Source organism: Ruditapes philippinarum, unplaced genomic scaffold (assembly GCF_026571515.1).
Source record: "Ruditapes philippinarum isolate M1 unplaced genomic scaffold, ASM2657151v2 ctg721_1_1_1_1, whole genome shotgun sequence".
Taxonomy (NCBI): Eukaryota; Metazoa; Mollusca; class Bivalvia; order Venerida; family Veneridae; genus Ruditapes; species Ruditapes philippinarum.
The window spans coordinates 381,083-405,483 of NW_026863746.1; the positions used below are offsets into that span (position 1 = coordinate 381,083).

Sequence of the window (24,401 nt, forward strand, 5' to 3'; positions counted from 1 at the left end):
AAAAAAGAAGATCAAAATAATTATCAAAACGTTTGAAAGTGAAAAATATGTAAGAATATTTATATAATTATGTACATTGTTTATTTGTTTTTACAACACCTGTATTGATTACTATAGATTAGACGATCGAGACACATGTATTTTTAATGCCGAAGCTCAGTGTCAAAGCTCTCTCTGTCTTTTCCGTTTTTGTTGTTTTTTTTTAATTCCGCAATTAAATTTTCATGCAGTTTCACAATGCACAGAATAGACTCTAAGCATGAGACTGGGAAAAATGACATGTGGATAATGGCAAACAGAAAACTAGCAAATATTTGTAACCGTTCGGTAATCAATGAATTATAGCAAGGAATCGAAACCTGGTACCAGCACCTATAGGGAAAACAGATGGGAACCACTGCAAACAATTCCCCGAGGTTATTTAAGGGCACTTTAAAGGGCATTTTGAAACTATCATGTTTCTTCTCTCCAGAGATTCACTCTAGAATGTGGGTGACTTAACAACCACAGCTGTTCAGCACAAAATTCCTGCTAATGTCCATTAAAAAACTTAATTCCTAGATGTGTATTTGTATGAATTGGAGAATTTTTTTGCATCAATTTTTTATTACTTAACCATTTAAAAAAAGAATACTTGCAAAATACTTTCGGAGTGAAATTCCTGGTAAGTTATAATCCAAGAATGTCAGTTAGATGGACTGACAACTGAAATATGACCAAAAAATGTGTTAAAATCAGCATAAATACAAAACAAATAAACAAACAAACAAACAAACAAAAAAGCGTTATCAAAAGTTCACTTTTCTGGCACAATTTATACTACAATGGTCATAATCATATTTTGTCATTTTGTTTTCACCTCTGTTCACTTTCAGATTTTCTTGATATACTCAGGTAACAATTATTTAGAAAAAAAAAATTCATTTATAAATTGGTTGTTTTAATTTTATAAATTGGTTGTTTTAAGCCTTATAATGCTGGTAGGTTTATATTAAAATAGTCACCAGGTCTTTAAATTCACACAAATAATTTTTTTGAGCAAAATTAATATTACAATTATTTTAATAAAATATGTTTCATTTACAGCTGTTATAATTATGTTTCATGGCCAACAATATGTGTTTAAAGCTAGATCTACCAGTATGTGACAAAACTTTAACTTAATTTTATATATGTATAATATATATGAGCCGCGTCACGACAAAACCAACATAATGCGTTTGAGACCAGCATGGATCCAGACCAGTCTGCACATCCGCACAGTCTGATCAGGATCCATGCTGTTCGCTATAAGTTTCACTACTTGTAATAGAGTTGGTAAGCAAACAGCATGGATCCTGATCAGACTGCACAGATGCGCAGGCTGGTTTGGATCCATGCTGGTCGCAAATGCACTATGTTGGGTTTGTTGTGACATGGCTCATATGTGAAAAAGGTCCATTTCTTCTGATGGAGGAAACTGAAGCTGCCCAGACGACCAGTGCAGACCAAGATCATTCAGGACATCCATATGGCCTTACCATGGTCGGCACTTAAAATTCCCTATTCAGTCAGTACAATATTTTGAAATTTTATCCCTAAAAATAATAAATGGCTTTTGTCCAGATTGAAAATTCATGAAATTTAGTGTGTTAACCCTGGGTTTAAATTGAAAAAAGAATTTATGTTCAAATTATAGCCACTTTCACTGCTAAATACAATATTATTGATTTTCATGTAAAGCTTCCCATTATCATTCTAAATGATCTTCACATACTGATGTGGTTCACTAATTATTTGAGGCAAAGTTGTTTAAGCCATGATTAAATGCAGAATCCACTCTTAAAATCCCCTAATTGTTATCAGCTAGGGCATATGTTAAATAGTTATAAAATCATTACTCAATAAAAAAAATGAAAAAAAAATATCAAAAATAAAGATAAAACAAATAAATGAAAAACAAATAATACACTAGAAATATAAATGATTAGACAAAGGGTAATGAAAGTAAAAAAAAAAATTCTACCATATAATACAAGCAACAATTTTGTTCATCCCAAAACTAATTTTGAAGATTTAATGAAAAATAATAATTTCATATTGATAGGCCAAAGTTCAAAAATATCTTTTTTTTAAAAAATACATTAAATTTTTAATTACTTTTAAATAAACACTAAAACGTTGATAAAATGGTTTAATTATAAAAAAAATTGATTTTTATTTCTGGAAATAAAAATAATGAAAAATGATACAGAAAAAAAATATGACTTAATAGTGGAACAGACTGGGGTAGTGCTTGACGTCTGATAGACAGAAGGCTGCCAGATGCTGTACACACCAAGTCAAGTGCTGGTCAAAACACCAGAACATTGTTCTCTGATAACCATCTGCTACCCTCACATTATAATCAAAACAATCACATAATGGAGTAAGTCAATAACCCTGAATACATTTCTGTCAGCAGAAGTCAATTGAATCAATGTCATACTAGATAAAATTATATAATTCAGATACTTTTTGCAGGTTTTAAAAAGATGAAATTGAAATTTATAAACTTTCAAAATCTATAGTCAAGAATTTTACATTCAAAGACAAATGAAAAGGAAGAAGTAATAGAAGTTTTTGTCCATAGATAAGCAGATTTAGCAATATTTAAGGTAAATTTACATAAAAAAATTAGAATAGGGAAATTTAAATTAATGCCCTCCCCCCACCCACCGATTAAATGGGGTTGATAGATACTCGTGCATAGTGTATGATAAGATTTAAGATTTTTTAAAAGTTTTTCATACCTACTGAAATGTAACTTCTGCCAAATTTTACTTTGGAACTAAGTGAAGCATGAATGACAAAAATGAATAAATGAATGCTGGAATGTAAATTTGGCATTATAAATGTAGAGATATTAAAACATTGGAAACTCTTCCGTCCCTTTCTGTCAAACTTCCGATAAAGGACCTCAAACATGGTAGTATGAATATATGTTACAAAATGTAAACATGTAAACATATAGAAAGGAAATGCTGGGATTGCAGAACTAAGTTTATTTCATGATAACATGTAAAAGCCGGCTATTATTAAGTAAATTTAAAGCCACAGTCATTATACCTCAGAAACAAATAAATTTTTAATTCTTCAGAAAGGGCAAACATAATATTTTATAATGTTTAAATAATGGTTTTAGAGAATGTCAGAGCCTGTATAGAGGATTAATATTAACTAAAGAAAGTAGCGATAAATGTGAAATACATGTAATGTGTCATAAAAGTAACAAATTGTAAACAAAGTAGTATTTTGACTTCCATACAAAATACTTATTCACTATAACTTTACTTATTGTTAAATTGGCCAATGAGTAACAAAATTACAAAGCTTTTGAGAAATAAAACTAAAATCATTTCTGAGGCATAATGGGCCTTTAACAAAAGTAAAACCTATGCATGAGAGAGAAACTGTGCAAATTAATAGAACCAGGAAGTATAAAAGACCACCTGTTCAAATTCCCTACACAATTTGATAATGAAAAATTTTGGCAAACTTTAGAGAGAGAGAGAAATCTGTTGTTTTCCCCAAGATTTTGTGCGTGCATTTGTTTAATTTTCTTAATACACAGTCATGAAATTTGTGTGACTGAGTGCTTTGACATTGAGGGGAAAGTTCTACTGTATGATTTTCCTGAAAGTTCCTGTTTTATTTAAATGTGGTGTAACCATAATCATTGGCCAAAGTACATTTGTTCTTAATGTTACAGTAAGCTGGTGAATGTACTTAAAGAAATTGATTAATTACAACAAAACAGTCTTTCCATTAATTTCAGTGAAAAGGCTATAAACAGGCTCAATAAAAATAAGCCAGTAAAGATTTTTTTTTAATTTTACTATTTATGGCATTCTTAATATAAAAAAAAAATATTTTCTTAAAAATCTTTAAATTAAATATTATTTTCACTTGCATAAATAAATGTCATAAATTTGAAAATATTTAATCCTATACCAGGCAATTATTATAATAAAGATGCTTGAAATTTAAAGATTTTCTAAATTTGTTTTAAAAATAAAAATTTAAGTCAGATTTTTTTTAATCATTAATTGAAGCTTCAAACTGTCATCAAATACAATATTAAATTTCTTGCATATCAGCAATTTTTTGAAATTTCATATCTAAACCATTCACATGACAATATTTTAAAATGATTAACATAGAATTAAACTAGTTCACAGTTTTCCAATATTTTTTATATTGTGTTCAAATACAACCATAAATTTGTTGTGTTTTTTTTCTATTGAATAAAAGTACATAACGATAAATGAAAATAATAAAGTATTTACCTTTCTTTTTCCAGGCATTTAAATAACCATTATGCATGTAATTTATTCACAAATGTTTTGTTCCAAAATCCTTTTTTTCGTTTACAATTTCATTTGCTTTAATTTTGACAAGGAAAAACAAAATGTTGAAATATTCACAGCTAGATATTCCTAAATGGTTAGAATATCCATGTATCTTTGGAGAGAATGTCGAGTATTAAAGTAACATTGCCTGCCTCATTTCCCGCGGGATATAGCATATGCGGCAGGAAAACATCCTGCCTATAAGCTGTTGCGATACTTTCAGTCAATAAAATGGTACACCACATGGGACACACAATTCTTGCTATATATTATTGTTCTCCTCAAAATATTGAAATTATTAACTGATATTATGAACAGTGTACAATACATGCAGGAAAGGCTCAAATATAGACAAAAGGTTTTTCGATAAAATTGGCAAAATATCTCCCCAAATGGGACACACTGGTGCATTAGTTCGGAAAATTTGTAACTGATATTCCATAGAATGCTCACTGTATCAAATGTAACTTAGTAGACAAAGCATAGGAAATCACTGCAGACTATATCTGTAAATTTATGGATATTTTCTGGTAAAATGAACCTTGAATTTTGAACCGGTACAAAGTTGTTAATATTTTTTTAAAGTATATACGCAGGATTAGGATATTGTGTTGTTGGCACAGTGTACATGTATTTATAATTTTTTTCTTTCAAAGAAAGGTTAAATTCTATAATCTTTGATTCTTACCTATTTGATTAAATTTTGCTGAAAAGTTCCAGTTGTGAAAGGAAGATAAAGGGTCTACATATGCCAACTACTAGTTGTTTTTGTCCAAAATCTACAAATTTAATGTTTTAGAAATTTCCTTAAAAACTTAGGTTTTTGAATTATAAATTAATCTGACTGTAAAAGTGGATGAAAACTGATTTATGAAGGTCTGAAGAAGTGGTGTATGAGTGTGTGTGTGGGGGGGTATGGATGATAACCTATGGAAATTCACCTCGAAATTAAAAAAAAAAAGTCATGACATATGTTAAGGATGTAATATGACAATTACATAATCTCTTTAATATCAAATGAAACAGCAGTAAACTTCAATGACTATAACAGATTTATGTGCACAATTTCAACTTTGTAATTTCAGCTCCAGAATCATATGCGGAATTCTTCACAGAAGCGTTATTGCATGTTTGATATTAAGAGGAAATGACAAAACAGTTTTTACATTACATTGCCTTAAATTCAAAGCCGCATATGTAACTATATAACTAAATTACACGCATAAAACACTACCTGTTATCTCTTTCTATACTTCATTGACATAGACTCATATTTCTAAAGGTATAATGATACATAAATTGTTAAACTGCAATTCTAAATCTTTGCTGTTTTCAAAGGATGACGCCCTTTGGGAAATTTGATCATCATCATTTTATATCAAACGGCTTTGTGATTTATTTATTTTTTTTGGATATATTCTCTCTTTCTAATTATGTTGAATTATTGAAGCAATGTAGAAGTAACTTGTATGAAAATCGCTTTGTATGACTTTATCAGTAAAGACTCAGATGAATGGGATTATTGTTTTTTTCAAGGCTGTACTCTGAATAATTGCTTTTTCTTTTAAACAAGACCACAGATGTTATAGTGGATATATTGGAAATGCGAGAAATCTGTCACTTTATTAGATGCCTCAGATTTGCAGGCTGAACACAATGCCGTAAATCAAGTCATAACTGCATTAAACTGCCATTTACATTCACTTTTAAAACCTGTAAAATTTGTGACAATTCAGAAATTGAAAGAACAATTGTAGTAATGACTCATTAAAATATAAAAATATTTTAAACTAAGATTTTATAACTTGCAGTCAAGAGTGATATTGCAAAATTAAAGTTATAGAGAAAAAAAAGACTGTACAGTAACAATTTTGCCTTGTAATACAAAAGTATACTATTATTATTATTTTCACAATTATTATTACAATGTATTATTAATATTATTAATATTAAAAAGAATAAAACTTTGAAAGCTTATAAATTCTTTCTTATAACATGTCAAACTCTTCCACTTAATAATGCTATGTCATACATACGTTATTTATTTTTTCTTTTACACAAAGAAACACAAAACAAGTATAGGAAAAGAAGAGTAAGTGCAAAAATTTTTGAAGGAACTCTATGACAGTTATTTCATAAAATATTTTCTGAAAAAATAACATATAATGCTTTGTTTAGTTATTAACGTCAGTTTTTAACAATTGTAGTAAATACAGAATTCATTTTGTAGGAAATTATATGCTTATAGACACACTTTCTAACCCTTTTCTCGAACAAACCAGAATGAGGCAATGAGTATAAGAAAGTATTTTGCTCAAGGAAACACTGAGTTGCCCCTGACAGGGTTCGAACATGCACAGCAAGCAGTTCTTTCATTCCTAGGCTGTCATGTCCACCACTCAGCCATGCTGCCACTATCAATAAACTTGTCATAACTATATCTGCTAAACAATTATCCAATCTATACAAAGCTCCTGAGTATATAAACAAATTTGTTTCCTCATGCATCTGCCAACTTCTCCACATCAATATGACATGTACACTTTGTAGCTGAATTAACTTCAAAATAAAAATAGCTCTCCCAAAATCAACTTCTGCAGAATTACACATACATGTATATGCTTTAGAAAGTAACCAAATTGAATTGAAATAAAGTATGCACTTTTTTTTTAAAAAAAACCCCTTCAAAGTATGTACTTTTTTAAAAGAAAATCTCAATTTCTGTCAATAAATCATATACATGACTTTGTAAATAAATGTCCCTATGATTGACTTGAAATTTCTGAGCAAATGTATATGGAGCAGGTGCACTTTTGATTACAACTGTACATTTAAAGCAAAATGATAAATATAACTCCTGCCATAGGTAGATTAATATATCATTTTTTTTTCTAAAAAGGAATCAAATATAGCTGGGTTTTTTCCACCTGCTTTTTCCCTTTACCATTAAAATATTACTAAACAGCCAGTATAATTGGACTTTTAAGTTTCAGGGGAGCGTTTCACTAACATTCCCTAAGTTTTGCTTATCTTTTAACATTAATTTCGACTGACGCAAAACGTAAATTTATGTTATTTGCATTTTACTAATCTGAGAACATGCAATTTACGCCAGTAATAAATGAGCGTAACTTTATGTTTAAACTCACGCAAATGTGTAGCTAAGAAAGTTTAGTGAAACGCAAATAAATACGTAATTTCTGTTTACGCAAAAAGTTACATTCAAACAAGAGTAACGATAATGTCAGTGAAATGCACCCCAGGTGCTTACAATATTGAAATTATTAAATCTTATAATAAAAAATGTTTATTTTGCCACAAGCCTTAAGTCATCAATTTTGCCACAAGCCCAAAATTGCCATTATTATAAACATTAGTCTGAAACTGCTAATTTTGTCACAAGCTTTAAGTCATCAATTTTGCCACAAGCCCAATTTTTAAAATTGCCATTACCTCACACATATTGACATAAGCCTAAAACTGCTTATTTTGCCACAAGCCTGAAGTCATCAATTTTGCCACAAGCCCAAAATTGCTGTTATATCACACATTAACCTGAAACTACTAATTTTGCCACAAGCCTTAAGTTATCAATTTTGCCACAGGTCTGAAATTACCAATCATGCCTCAAGTCTGAAATAGCCAATTTCGTCACAAACATGAACTTGCCTATTTTGCTACAAATCTGAAATTGCCAAAAAATTTACCACAAGCCTTCATATTGCCTATTTTGCCACAAGCCCAAAATTGCCAATTTGTCACCATTGTAAAGGCTAGCACTTGCCAATTTGCCATAAGCCTGCAATATTGCCTCTAGTGGTTCAGATTTAGATTATTAAATTCTCAGACTGTATCACTGATGCAGGTGGTATTACATCTGTCCCACATGGGCACAGTCTGTTCCAATCAATACACTATCAAGATAATCCTTTGAGGATAGTACATTAAAACTGTGTCACATTTCACATTTATTATATTGTAGTTTAATACAGTTTATTTTCAACTATTCATGGGCAGTGCATTATATTATAGAATTGCATATGAGAGTTAGATTTAACATATAATTCAATTAAATAGACTATACTACATATAGTATATGCAAATCTGATCCAGTAATGAAATATTTTTCCAGTCTTTCAATACATAATAATACATGTAGTATAAAAAAGAAAAAAAAAACAATTGAAAAATGATCAAGAGAACAAAACATGATATAATTCATGTTAATTTAGATATAATCACAAATAATTTTGAATTGATAGAAAATTATTATCTTAATATTTGACCCTTAAACAACGGGCGATTGACTTGGACTCTTTCATATTGTTGTCAAATTTATTTATGCACAGTTCAACAATGTATACAAAATGTAATATACTTTTAATTGAAAGACCTAAACAATTTATTGCAAATTAAAAACATGATGATACAAACTTCCACAGCAAATAAACACAAATTAATGGCCTACAAATATTTATCTCTTTAAAAATATAATTTTTCAATTCAATCATTGAATCAGAACAGTCACAATTGAAATATCTTTTTTTATATTTTCTATTTGACATTTTTTTGGTGTTTAGATAAATCAAAATTGCAGTTAAAATTATTACACATTATATTATTACTTGTTATCATATTTTAAAATAATACCTTGAAAACAATGCAATGTATTTGTAGCTGGGTAACATGATTGTATTAACACAAAAATATAAAAAAGTAAATTTTATGTTTAATTGAAAAGACCTTTACATATTCAAAATTTTGACTGCAAGACTCGTACCAATTTTACAAACTGATATTATGTAGATGTCGGTCTTTACGAAGAGCTACCATCGTCAATATAATAAAATGCCCTGGCGCACAATTTGTTGGGCTAGCCTACATACCAAATGCAGTTGTATGAAATTTAATGATAATTATGTACAAATTATTTTCAATATATTAATACATACAAGATACAAAGTAACAATACTAATTTATTTTTTATATTAATTGATCCCCCAACCCAACAATGCCCCCCCCCTCCCAGCCCCTCCAAAAAAAAAAATCGGTATTAACTATTATTAAAGCTATAAGCATTATATATTTATTAAAGAGGTCCAAAACTATCTACATATTTTATAAATATGTGTATTGTTTAATCTACATATTTTATAAATATGTGTATGGTTTAATTTTTCAATGATACAATTTGACATCCAAAATCTTTATACTGTTATTTGATATAATGAAATTATGATAAATTATAAACTATTCAAAATCAAGGTAAAATAAATTTGTACAAACAAAAACAAAGACCTTACACACATCATTAAATAAATTGTTCCTGATTTATGTCACATATTTTTGTTTTGTTTTTATCTGTAATACCAGATAATAATAGAATATAGAATAATTTATACATTTTGGTTATTTCCGGACTCAGACAATTTTACAATAATTATTATTGTATGTAAATTCAATTACTATTGTTTACTATAAATAGTGTATTTATTCTACTTACCATATCACAAGACAAATAAATCCTTATTTATTATTATTTTTCTTCACAAGTCTTTTTCAACACACATACAGTAAAGTAAATATAAATCTTTCAGGATAAAATAAAATAACTCTCCAATAAAACTTTCTTCTCTCAGTGAATTTTGCCTTACTCATACAGTATGGGTATAAAACTTTTATAAAATTTCACAAGAGAAAAAAAAAATCGGCAATGAAAAAAATTACAAAATATGAATGCTATCACTAAATTTTCAGTTCTTGCGGGCAGACGTAAAAAAATTGTTTTTCCGCAGCAGACGTAAATAAAGTTTGTCACGTTAATGTTTTATCAGTGTGATTACAGTGAAACGGTTATCACAATGACAAGAGATTATCATGTGCGAACAGCCGATCACAAACTTCCAGGAACTATAGCACCAGAGAGTGAGAGAACGAGATCAGAGCAACGGAACATTTCACAGCAAACACAGATATTGGTTTAAACAATCACTTCCTCATGTCAGACGTCATTACACTCTCCTTACGATGACACTCATCTAAAATATTATTCCGATAGCTTTTATTTAATCCCCTCTGTTAAGTAATTTTATGTTTTGTTTTTGTTTCGTGAAATATTTTTTTAAAAATTTTGGCTCGTCTTGAGCATACACATCAAGTCACATCAGAAATATTATTGTTTTATTTTAATCCTGTGTCGTTTATATGTTATTATTTTAATAACTACTTTAACATATATATGAAATATCCAGAAATATTTTTAATCAACAAATTTCTTTCTTCATTTAGAAAGTAATTCCTTTTAAATCCATAATTTTTTTCCAGAAATACACACTCTCTTGACTTAACACAGCTCTGCACTATTCCAAGTTTAACAAAATAAATGAGGTTCAGTGTAAAAAATACCATGTGCCTGCCGTCTGCTTGTATAGCATGTGTTTCCTGAGAGAAGCACTCTCCTTGTGAACTGATATGCCCTTTTTCTGGCTGATAAGCCCATTTGGCTTGTGTGGTATATTTATTGTAGAAACAAGGTATTCTACAGATCGTATACATTGCCTTAGTTTATATAAACATCTAATTAAACATGGATTTATATATACTTATTTTTATTATTTTTATACTAGTACAAAATGTATAGAATTTGGGTGGTATACATTTAACTATTTTTACCACAATTTTTTTTTCTCACCAATGATAATCTGATCATGTACCAGTACATTTATTTTATTTCTAAAGTGACAGACAGTTTACAGTCATTATTTTCATAAAGCCTTCGGCTTTCGCATGTATACATAGCATTCCTTCCTGGACGTATCGATTAAATCGCACTTTAAAAAAGAATCAAATCTCCCGCGTAATGAGGTATTCCCCATCGCACATGCGCAGTACACCATACAATACCGGAAGTAAACCCCGGAAATTTCATATCTTTTCTGGCGTTTCGATGTTACGCACGTGTTGGTTATTTTACGCTTACTTTCTGGTTATACCTTTTAATTTTTGGTAGGTAAAGTATACCTTGCTATTTGTTTTTGTCATGGATGATGTTTTATCCGCTATGTCTTCTTCGGAAGAGGGTTTTTCTGGATTTTCTGAGTCTGACATGCCTAAAACGTCTAAACCTCCTCGGCGGTCAAAAAATGTAACGAAGTCTAAAAAACCCAAAGGTAAGTCCTTAAAGTCCACAGTTCATGTGGTAAATAAGAGTGCTGGCCAAACCTCTTCGGAGAAGTCCTCGGACAGGCCATTATTAGATGTTTCGAAGTTGTCAGCCGCTGACATTGCATCTCTTAGGAGTTTGCTCGGCATACAACAGGATTCGAATCCTGTTGATAATGATGATGACGTTTATTTTGCCGAAAAAGATTTGTCTGTTAGGCCTAATATTACTGTTCAGGTCGATGCAGATAATGTATCTGACAATGAATATGCCCCTTTTGAACAAGATGATTCTGGTAATTATGAACATGCTGGTGTTCAGTCTATTCAGACACATAGTCGTGATTCCCTTTCTAGAGGGTTTTCTCAGGCTCTTTTTGATGATGGTTCGACTAAAAGTGACCAAAATAACAATTTTTTTATCTTCGGATGAAATTGATTGGGCTATGCCAAAATTGAAGGTTCCTTTAAAAGGCAAAGCTGTTTCTACTAAGTTGGCTGAGCTGATCAATACCTCTTGTACAGCTCTTTGCGATACAGATCCCCTTACAAATGAGTATAAGGTGCCTGAGAACTGCGAAATGGCTAGCCCACCTTTAGTCAATCAAGAAATTTGGAAAATTTTGGACAAAAAATCTCATTTGAATGATAAGATGTTAGTTAACATTCAAAATTTAGTAGCTACCGGTTTTGGCACAGTAATTAAATTAGCCGAGTTGATTAAGGGTAACATATCTCCAGACGCTAAGAATGTAATGTGTGACTTGTTCACTGTCCTAGGACAAATACAGTATAATCTTTCTCTTCGGAGAAGATATTTTATTCGGCCATTGCTTAAAAAGAAGTATGCTAGTCTTTGTCAAACCTCAATGCCTGTTACAACTAAACTTTTTGGGGATGACATAAGTAAAGAGGTAAAGAATTGTGAGAGTACATTGTCCTTAGGGAATACCTTCAGTCAACAAAGTCCTTTGTATGGATTATATGGGAGCAATTTTAGAGGCAGAGGTCGTTTTCCTAGGAAAAGCTATTCATCTAGGTTCATCTCTAGAACTCAGCCTTACCAGTCGAGAGGTCAGTATAATAGGAATATGCCAAGATCCAGACCTTTTAGGAGATCTGTACCTACTGCAACTGCTACAGCCCCAAACGATCAGGCTTAAATAAGGTAAGTTCAGTTGGAAAAATAAAATTACATTTAGACCAATGGAAAAAATACACAAATGATCCTTGGATTCTAGGAGTAGTTTCTGGTTATAAAATTGATTTTGTAAAGAAACCTTTTCAGAATAAAATACCTAAAGAAATTCCCTTTGAAGGTGAACAGTGGAAAATTGTTAATGATGAAGTTGAATCTCTTATTAAAAAAGGTGCCGTTTTGCAATCTTCTCACCAGTATAACGAGTTTATCTCTACTTTATTCATTGTTGCTAAGCCTAATGGTAAATTTAGGCCAGTCATTAATCTTAGATATCTCAATGAATTTGTATGTTATAATCATTTCAAACAAGAAATATTTAATATTGTTTTAGATCTGATACAGAGAAATGATTACTTTACAAAAGTTGATTTGTCTGAGGCATACTTTTCTGTTCCTATACATGAACATTATAGAAAATATTTAAAGTTTCAATGGAATGGAAACTTGTATGAATTTTCATGTTTACCTTTTGGGCTTTCCATTGCGCCTTATTTGTTTACAAAAATATTAAAACCAGTCTATGCTTGGTTAAGAAAACAAGATATTCGATGCAGTTACTACATTGATGATTCATTGAATATGAGTCAAGATAAGATTATCTGTTCAAAAAATTCAATGACTTTAGTTCAAACTTTAGAATCATTAGGTTTTGTTGTCAATCAAGACAAATCCAGTCTTGTACCTTCTCAAAGGATAATATTTTTTGGTTTTATTATTGATTCCGTTGAATTTAAGGTCTATTTACCTGATGAAAAAGTACAAAAAATTATTTCTAAAGCCAAGTTTCTTATTTCAAAGAAGAATGTTTTTATAAGAGAATTAGCATCTTTTATTGGTCTTGTTATCAATGCCTTTTTTGCTGTCTTTGAGGCTAAATTACATTATCGTGATTTAGAGAGAGATAAAATTTTTGCTCTTGGCAACACTATGGATTTTGACCAGACCATGAATTTATCTACAACCTCTTTAGAGGAGTTACAATGGTGGTTACAAAATACTGTTATTAAAAATGGGAAGTTTATAAGACCACAACCTGTGGATATCAAATGTAGAACGGACGCGAGCTTATCTGGTTTTGGGGGGATAGACCTAGAGTCTCAAAATGCATACAAATGGCAGATGGACCTTCGAGGAGTCGAACAACAATATCAATTATTTAGAATTATTGGCAATTTTTTATGTTTTAAAGGCTCTTTACACTAACTGTTCCAATAAACATATTGAAGTACAGTGTGATAATACTACTGCAGTTTCCTATGTAAATGAGTTTGGTGGTATGCATTCAATACCTATGGATTCTTTAGCTAAAAATATTTGGTTTTGGTGCATTCAAAGGAATATTTGTTTGTCTGCCAGTCATATTGCAGGAAAAGAAAATACTGCAGATTTTTATTCTAGAAATTTCTCTAATTCTTCGGAATGGATGTTGAAACAAAGTGTTTTTGACAGAATTTGTAAACAATATTTTTTACCGGATATAGATTTGTTTGCGTCGCGTTTAAATACAAAATTAGACAAGTTTGTAACATGGTTTCCAGAGCCAGGAGCCTATTCTGTAAATGCGTTTAATATGTCATGGTCTGGACTTTGTCCATATTTGTTTCCTCCATTTAATATGATAACAAAAGTTATTAATAAAGTAAGACTGCATGAAGTTGATAAGGCTCTAATAGTATTTCCTTTATGGCCATCTCAACCATGGTTTCCTATTATTTTAGAATGTATTTGTTCTATTCCCTCAAGGTTACCACGACACAGGGATTTGCTCGTACTGCCACACAGTCTAGAACAACACCCATTGGGGAAGCGTTTAAATTTGGTCGCAGCCATCATATCGGGAAATCGCTCCAAAGTCGAGGTTTTTCGTCAGACCTTGCCGACTTCATTTTATCATCATGGGCAAGAGGAACTCAGAAGCAGTATCAAAGCGCCTGGAAAATATGGTCATCTTGGAACTGTGTCAGGTTGTCAAATCCCCTTAACACAACTGAAGATGAAATTGTAATGTATCTGTTTTATTTATTTAAATTAGGAAGATCCTATTCGGTAATTAATAGTCATAAGTCTATGCTTTTGCAGACTTTGCCGTTTTTTGGGAACCGTTGGTGCAAATCGTGTGAGTTAATTCCTCGCTTCATGAAAAGTGTGTTTAACTTCAAACCTCCGCGGCCTAGATATTTAGTGTTTTGGGATGTGACAATTGTTTTGAAGTTTTTGAAAACTCTTATGCCTTTGAACAAATTAACTCTTAAAATGTTGACTTTTAAGGTGGTTGCTTTGATTTCGTTAGCAACAGCTCCTAGAGCTCAGACTTTAACAGCTATGAATTTGGATAATATGTTAATTCAAGAGAAAGATATTGTGTTTTTGTTTCCACATTTACTTAAGACTTCTAAAATTGGTCATTCTTTTTCACTACGTATTGAACACTTTTCTCAGGAAAGTTTATGTGCTATGCATACTCTTTTAGCTTATCTTAAGGCAACTGAGAATTGTAGATTATCTAGGTCTTTATTAATTTCTTTTCAAACTTTTGATAAAGTAACTAGCAGTACTATAGCCAGATTGCTGAAGACAGTTTTAGAACTCTCCGGTATCAATACGGATATTTATAAAGCTCATTCTTTTAGAGGTGTATCTACATCAGCAGCCTTCAGCAGGGGTTGTTCTTTGAAGTCTATCTTAGAAACTGCGGACTGGAAGTCAGACAAAAACTTTAAGAAATTTTATTACAGACAGTCTTCTAGTAATAGTAATTTGACTTATACGCAGGCTGTTTTTAACAGTTGAGTTTATCGACCAGTATTACAATTTATTTACTAGACTATATAATTCAAGTGACATGTTGATGATTGTGTACTATGAGAGTCCTGTGTTGTGTATATACTCTACTTGCTGTATTCAAAGTGTTTGGGTTAATTTTCTTACTATATAGATTGTTGTTTACAATTTGTATTGGGAATTAAAAATGATTTTCTTTAGTATGAACTTTACTTTTGTCAGTTTCAGTTTTATGTTGCCATAAATTTAGTTTTTGTTGCCTTTAAAGATGCTATGTATACATGCGAAAGCCGAAGGCTTTATGAAAATAATGTTCCCTCATCCAAGCTTTAGTGCAGGATGAGGGTCATTATTGGAATAAAGCCGGAGGCCGAGCATGTATACTACCCGCCCACTATTTTATGTATTGTTATGTACCCTGCCCATATTTCTTCTTTGCAACAAAAACATGTTAAAGATATGAAATTTCCGGGGTTTACTTCCGGTATTGTATGGTGTACTGCGCATGTGCGATGGGGAATACCTCATTACGCGGGAGATTTGATTCTTTTTTAAAGTGCGATTTAATCGATACGTCCAGGAAGGAATGCTATGTATACATGCTCGGCCTCCGGCTTTATTCCAATAATGACCCTCATCCTGCACTAAAGCTTGGATGAGGGAACATTTTCTAATACACATGTACATGCTTTTCAATTTTAATACCTTAAACTGCATAAGGGAAATTAAACAATAACTGAGATATTATATAATTACACTTTCTTAAAAAAAAAATTGTATCATAATTAATTCAATCCTTACTTAAGGGCTTCAGACACAATAGAATGAATAAAATGAATAATTCAGCTTGCCTTATTTGTCAATACTGAATAACATAAAATGACTCTACTGAACACCTAGAATATTCAGAAAACTAATTTTATGAGCATTATAAGTGCAGTAAATACAGAGGGGTGTCCATGGCCAAGTGGTTTAAAGATCGTTGACTTCAAACCAACCAGTTACCATACTTTAGGTTAAAGGAACTCCACTGAGGTCCAACAACATAAAAACACAACATTTGAATTTTTACATAGATCAAGTGTGATATTTTAGAACAGAAAAATATGCAAAAGATTATCAAGAAATATACTCAGAAATAAATTGATAATTGTTTTTTTGTGCTATTTGTAGCCCAATTTGTGTGAAAAGTGTTGCAACGTTTTTCAATTTTGGGAAATTAGAATAATTACTCTGGCAAAACTAAGTAAGCGAATGGTGTGAAATTTCGCACAAAAGTTATTGGTCAAGACTTACATCAATTGAAATATGATAAATCTCGAAAAATTATTTCTGTCAAAAAACCTCAGTGGAGTCCCTTTAAAACCAGAAAAAGATAGAAAATAGGTGAATATGCAAATTACTCTGTTCCAGAATAAACATCTAATTCTTTTAAATGCAAGATGAAAAGCACTATTGAAATGTACTTTTTACACGAAAATAATTTCCACTACTCCAAGTTTGAGTGAAGAAACTAAGTGATCAGAATTTTTTGCCATTGCTTACAGAGACGAACCCTAATAACTATTACGAATACCTGCATCTATAATTTAATCATGTATATCGGTAAGTAATAATCATATGAGATCATATCATAATCATCAACAGTTCCATGATGGTGTTCCCAATTGCCCTATAAACGTATGATCACCTTTTTATTACTCCTGTATAAATAACACTGTGAACGAAAAACATATTTCTACAACCAAAAACATGTTTAGGCTCGGAAAATAAAAAGCCCCGCCATTTAGTTCACCTTACATAATTTGCAGCACATTACAGGAGTTATCTCATCTCAGTCCATAACCCAGCATGGATTAATGTTAACATTATTATGTTAGTAGATAACCCTGGCAAGAATAACAAAATTTGTTCCTGGTGTTGATAATCACTAAAAGATTTCCTACTTTCTTTTAGCTATGGGAACTAATCCGTGCAAAAATTGTACACGATATACCCTGGCATTAATGTTAAATCAAAACCGTCTGTGACAAATTGTTTCCAACCACATCAAAGCCAAAATACCACCTGATGCCAGGGGAGGTAATTAGAAATAAGGGAGATAATTATTAACACTGGTTCCCATAGGGAACCGATTAGAAGAAGAATGCAAACAGTAAGGAAGCACTTGCTACCTATCTTGTATAGATAAATGATGATAAACTGACAATAGCTGTAAACAAATTTCATTAATAACTCAGCAGAATTAAGTTAGAATAAAGTTTCCTTTTAAAAGGAAAGGCTTGCACAGTTGTGCCTTCATCCCAACATATTTAGTTGTTTTTATTTTTTTAAAAACGAATATTTTTGTCAAAACGATTTGAAATCTATTCTCTATTGTATAAAACTAATAAAGAAAATAATCAATCGTAAATTAAAATACTAACGTGGAGATCTATCTATCATACTGAAAGGAAACAAGTGTGCACATTTCATTTCCACTTTTTTCGCAGAGAAATCATTCGTTTTGGCAGTATAATAATAGCAGCTTTATAGACAAGTAAATGCGCTAAAATACGTCGTTACGTGGTACCAATTAATAAGCATGTTCACTATCTATAGATCATCACGTGGTAAGGTTAATGATATGCATGGGCTATTTTTAGATTACCTCACCAAGTTCAGTAGATCTAAATATAACTCGATAATGCACTAATATTCTGTGTGATTTGGACCACCCTTTGAAGACGGAATACTACTACAGTCAACATCCTCTATTGTATAAAACTAATACAGACAAAAAACAATTATAAAAGAAACTAACTTTTGCGTCTTGAAAAAGAATTGAAACGGAACAATTTCGTTTATGATTTATTACGGTTTAAATCAATAAGTCAAGTAAAAATACGAATCCTATTTATATAAACAAACTGGGATTACCGAAGTAACTAAAATAGCTTAGATTTCCGTAATATTACTTCGTCTGATTCCGCAGTATGACGGAATCGCCCAAATTGTCACGATTGCAATCGGAACTACATCGGCTATTATCATTAATCCGAAGAGTGACGGAAAAGGCCGAAAAGTTGCGATTGGCACGATTTCAGCTGGTTTCCCTTCAATCATGCACTTACGAATGTAAGCAGAAAACCACCTAACCGGAACAAGTTTTCCAAATGAAATGGCTTGCAGCCGTGGCTGCAAGCTAAAAACATGCACAAATATTTCGATAAAATTTACCTTTTTGCTACCTGTCATAAATAAATTGTATCATTTTAAGGGCTAATATTTCTCTGAAATATTGCTCAAGGGAACTTGTCAATTTTTTACTTCTTTAGTACTCATAATGGCAACTACTAGTATGCTACTTTGGGAGAAATCTGTAAGAATATTTCTGAATACACAACACAAAACAAACACACAAACAAACATACAATCCAATAGACAACATTTGATAATCGTTGACAATATAGACTACCCTACCGGAGCTCCTTACAAAGACAGACATCCATGAATTATTCTGGAGCCTTCTGAGAGTGAGTTAATCTACCCATTGAGCAACTAAGTGCAGACCAAAGTTCAGCTGCAACATCAGTGCCTTCTGATCTTGGGTCTGCACTGTGTTCTTTTTATCAGGGAAAATAATACTTGTCAATATTCGTTTTTAAACTGTGCCTAAAAATTATGAATGAGTTTGTCCAGATTTAAAGAGGGGCAAGTTCATTTTAAAAATATTTAGCAGGATTACAGTAAAAGATGGACTACATTATAAATCTGTGGCGGCATGGCCAAGTGGACTAGTAATCTAAGGATTGCTGACCGCGTGGGTTCAAACCCTGTCAGTGGCAAGCCATAATGTTTCCTTGAGCAAGAAACTTTACATTCATTGCTTAGAACTAGTTAATTCCAGGAATGGATTCAAAACTGTTTCAATAAGCTTATAGCTTACAACACAACCGAACTAAAATAAATTTGTATAAACTAAACTAAATCTGTACTGATCAATGTATTGCAATCAAAAATTCAAAAATTTTTTTAATCTTTTACTACTTTTGTTAAAAAATTAGATAAGACCCAAAAATTTTAAGTAACTTATAAGTACTAGCAAAATTTTCAATTTTAATAATGATGATAAAATTTTTGAAAAGGTATTAATTCACTTTGGGAAAAGAGATATGACTGACCTTTTTTAAAATTTTAGTTTTTTTTTCATCTATCATATATAAAACAAACTTTTACATTTACAAAAATAATTCAAAAAAAAGCAAATTGATCACTATTGTAAACAGTAATAACTTTTTTCCCAACTTTTTTTGCCCGGATTAATGGGAAAAACTTTAAATAGATAAATTAATATAATTAGATTTTTACAGAGTTATTGGCCCGTACAAAACCAAACAAAAACCCCCCTCTTTTGCTTTAAAATTTTTGGTAATAGCATCAAAAATAATGTTTAATTTAAGAAATTTCCCCTTTTTTATATAACAACGTCACACAAAATGAGATTCTATATTCCTATATGTTAATGCCCTCAATCAGGCGGTAATTGCTGAATTAAAAACAAATGTTTTGAATTTGATTACAAGGTGGCATGTTCTTCTTCAAAATCGGCTCCATCATTGATACAGACATATTGTGTATGAAAACATGAAGGTTATTTAGCAATCAGTGTGTCTCTTACTTGAAGTAAATAGGAAACATTAGGCTTAATACTTAGCCTGTTATATATTAGTGATTGGCAGCAAGGGGTATAAAAATACTAATGCTCTATCAGCTTTAAATATCATTCATATAGGATAGCTTTCTTCTATAATTATACAAAATATGATAATTGATAACAATAATCCCTATTTTTCTGAAGATATAATGAAAAGAATTTCAAATGGATTATAAAAATAATATTGTGCGTTTTATATTAACACATTATTTAATAATATTATTCCCTCTTTTATGCAAATGTAAAAAACATTCACAACAAAAAAAAAATATATTTTGTTTGTATTAACTCTGGTTTTAAATGCATGTGTTTAAAGACCGTTTTTCTACGATTTTTGCACCTTCGCTAAACATATATTACTTTCAATTAAAATGAATGATATCTAAACATCCTTCATAAAACCACAAATTACCATGTCATGTCATATCCAGCAGAAATATATTAAAGATATTATGCAAACAAAAGGGCAATGCAGTCAACTTTTAGTGCATTTTATATGAAAGGCTCGATCACACACACACACACACACACACACAAAACTATAATATAAATCTCGTCTACATGTAAATTGAAAAACAAAATTGTCAACTTAAAACCATAATGATCATACTGATAAAATCAAAGTTTAATTCTACTGTATGATAGTTCTTCATAATAAAATGTAAGTATTCTATGATTCTATGAACATATTCTACATGTATATTAATACCAGTATTCACAAAATGCTAGAATTTGATCCAAGTTCTCAAAGCCATAATGAATTGTAAGGCAATTAATTATTCTAAACTTTAGTAAATTTTTCCTTATTAACTGCTGTGTTACAATCCTTCTTTAAGTAATTTCTATAAAAAGAAACCATAAGACTTTTTAAAAGTAAAAAACTCTCCTTAATAAGTGGAGGGCATAAAGAATTTTCAAGATATCCTAAATTGGAGGGAAAATGACAATTAAGCTCACCTGAACTGACGGGGAGGGGAAAAACTCACCTCAATAACAATTTCAATAAAGCTCTTCTTCATTGGAGGAGAAAAAAACATTTTATATGTCTCTCCATTATTAAAGTGTTTGATTTTAATTTTTCATAAAAATCTCCAGATCTCCTATAATGGAGGATAAAACTCTCCACATTTGGAGGGAAAAAAAACCCTCATAAATTGGAGGAGTAAAGACAAATGTGATCGTCAGCTCTCCTTAATTGGAGGGGATTTTATGAAAAAAGTACACAAAAAAATTTGCAGAAACTTACTACTGGCTTTTCCTGCTTTTCGAATTAACAATCTGAGAAATATATTATGCTTCAGGTAATAATGAAAACTGTCGTCTGATGCTTTCAGAAATCTGGTAAAGCTATTTCAAACATTTAGTTCCATTTGGTATATGAATCAATAGCAACATAGGTCTGCGGAATCATGTGTCAGTAGTATTAAAGAGATGGTATTTGCAGCCTTTAACATACACTGAAAATACCAACAAATAAAATATTATTCCCAATAGAGATTTATTTGTAAAACCATTGTTTTTTTTTTATGTGGTAGCTTATATCACATTGTCTGGGCTCTTAAATAAAGTCAAAGTTGTATATGACCTTTTCAGAAAAATATATATTAAGTTCGTGGTCAAATATATTTCATTATTCTTGACACAAGAAATAAAACAAAGGAAAACTAAGCAGTCTTGTTTGAAGTTTTAAAAGTGACTACCATACACTCTGTAATAAATCCACCACAATATTTGAATTTAACAACAACAACAAAGGATGTTGATTGAAGTCCCTTCAACTTTAATCAATATTTATATTTTCTATGCTTCTGAACCATTTCAAATTTTATAAAGATAAAATGTTATGTTTTAATTTTCTGTTCAATTATTGAGGCTACATTGATTTAAATGTTCAATGTCATATTTAATTTATGACAAGGCCTGTCCATCGGAACAGTGCCCTCCACTATTCCCAATGCTTGATAGTAAAATAAAAGAAATATAGTAAAAGGGGGCATAACTCTACAACTGTGCTTATCAGACTTACCTACCCTTGATAGTCAACAAATATTTCAAGTTTGAAGTGGATATCTTCAATGGTTTTTTAAGAAAAAGGCAAATATTCACGTAAAAAAAAGGCAAATATTCACGTAAAAAAAAGGGAAATGTTCAAGTAAAAAAAGGCTTTCATGATTATCTTCCCCCTACAAATGCATTTGATGCATTTAATAATAAACAAGAACTCCAAGTTCATATCTTTGATACTTTTTTGTCATAGCCATATTGTAAAAAAAAAGTAATCTGAATCATGAAAACATTTAATCATGAAAGTAGGAAGATGCAAAAACACAAAACCATTTTTATTTTTTGTACTTCCATATTTCCGTCGTTGTACTTTCACGGCTTCATTCTTCAATGGTTTCATGTTTTCATCTGCATACTTTACAGTAACTTTCGTATTTTTCTTTCAAGTTTAAGTCTTTGTAGTTTATTATATATTCCTGATTTCGTGTTAAATTGTGTTTCCAATTACTCCATTCATAGATGATGGGGCTAACGAAATACCATTTTTTTTCTTCTATATTTGTGTACTCCTGTTTTTGGCTCCCCTCTTCTATGTTTTTCAAACCTCTGTTGTATGTTAAGACAGTTATTTCAAAAATAAAATATTGCTGTATCTAAATTTATTTGACATCACACATTTGATAGTGAGATAACCAGATGATTTTTTGACCATATCAGACAACTGGCAGTTGTATTCTTACATGCCACATTTTTGTGTGAAGAGATCTCAAAGTTACTAAAATGGTAATGCACAGTAAAACAGCAACTTTCCTCAGGTGGCCCCTCCATGCATTATTTCAGGCACATTACAGGCACCAACCTGAAATTTTAACTATTCATTAAAAAATTTAAAAAGATAACTAGCCCTTAATTCTGCCCTGCTCTCTATTATAAAACTGAGTTTAATCCTTTAAAGGGAATTGGTCTCTAAAGCCCCGGTCACATATTCACGGATAATGCCACGGAAGAGCTACGGTCCAATCGTTCACGGATTACTACGGAAATGTGAAATGCCGTAGTCCGCTACGGTTCCAGTACGGACACACAACGGTATAAGTACGGAGTCCGACGGATTTACCACCAAAATCCCCCGGAGAGACACGGATTGTTACGGACCGACACGGTTTGATGCGGAGCGACACGAATTAGGACGGACGCAATACGGATACACTACGGTCTGCTACGGTATAAGCACGGGTTAGTACGAATAAGTACGGTCTGATACGGAGAAGAACGAATTGATACGGAGAAGAACGAATTGCCACGGATCTATACGGACCTAATACATCCGTCCACAATCTCTTGCATAAATGCCCCACAAGAAAAGAACACCTGGAAAACGAATTGCAGAGTTTAATGATTCCGGCGGAGAGGATTCGGCCTGATCGCGTCTGACCCCCGAGACACATCAGGTCCGATAAAAGTGAATTTCTTGAAGGACGCTGGTTCCTCAACAAGTTCGGCCACGAGAGCCTCATACTAAACATGAAGGGGTCTTCATAAAAGCCCATCTCCAGTCCACCATCTTGCCTGTCCTCTCTTACCTGATTAGATATGGACTAGTAATCATTAAAAAAAGTGTTGATCAAAACTGCTTCTCTTTTAATTTTAAAATGTGCCGTTTTTTTACAATAATATTTATTATCGTGAATATTTATGTTTTAAAAATATGCAAAAAGCTTGTTAATTAATCTTCTTATAACTCAAGGGTCAGTGTCCAAGGCTTATGAGACACTTCGTTTTATGTACATATTTACTCAAATTTCACGATCCAATGTTTGTAAAATGTGTAACATTAAATGTTATTACTCTATTACTTAAGAATTGTAGTACGATATTAATATATTTTACATCTATGCATGTCATCTAGCAGCTCGACCACTGCCTGCGCATTCTGAGCCATTTCAATATAAAATTGCAGCCAGTAAAAGGCAATTATCATTTATTGAATGTTCCAGCAAATATGTCTGTTTTTAACAAGAAGGTAGTACCCTTGGAAAGTACATGATACTTAATTCATCCGTTCTAAACAGTGGTGGACCGTACAAGTCCGTGTTGCAACGCAATAAACCGTATAAGACCGTGCTAATCCCTGCTTCTCCGTAGTACAACGTATTACGATCGTGGCTTTCCGTATTAATCCGTATTA

At 31.4% G+C, this 24,401-nt stretch overlaps 1 protein-coding gene across 3 annotated transcripts in view; it reads right to left on the reverse strand.

Moving 5' to 3' along the window:
- LOC132723202 (protein CBFA2T1-like) overlaps positions 1-24,401 on the reverse strand; it is a 76,442-nt gene that overhangs the window by 20,015 nt on the left and 32,026 nt on the right. Inside the window, exon 1 of one of the 3 annotated variants that reach the window (XM_060707882.1) lies at positions 9,874-10,603. The exons of 1 other annotated variant lie outside the window; for it this stretch is intronic. Coding sequence is in view for 1 of the 2 variants with exons in the window: in XM_060707879.1 (XP_060563862.1) it covers positions 4,308-4,344 (37 nt within the window). In the remaining variant the exon portion in view is untranslated. Of the gene's footprint in view, positions 1-4,307; positions 4,583-9,873; positions 10,604-24,401 lie in introns of those variants that run through there. One more of the 3 variants, XM_060707879.1, reaches the window with a different exon arrangement.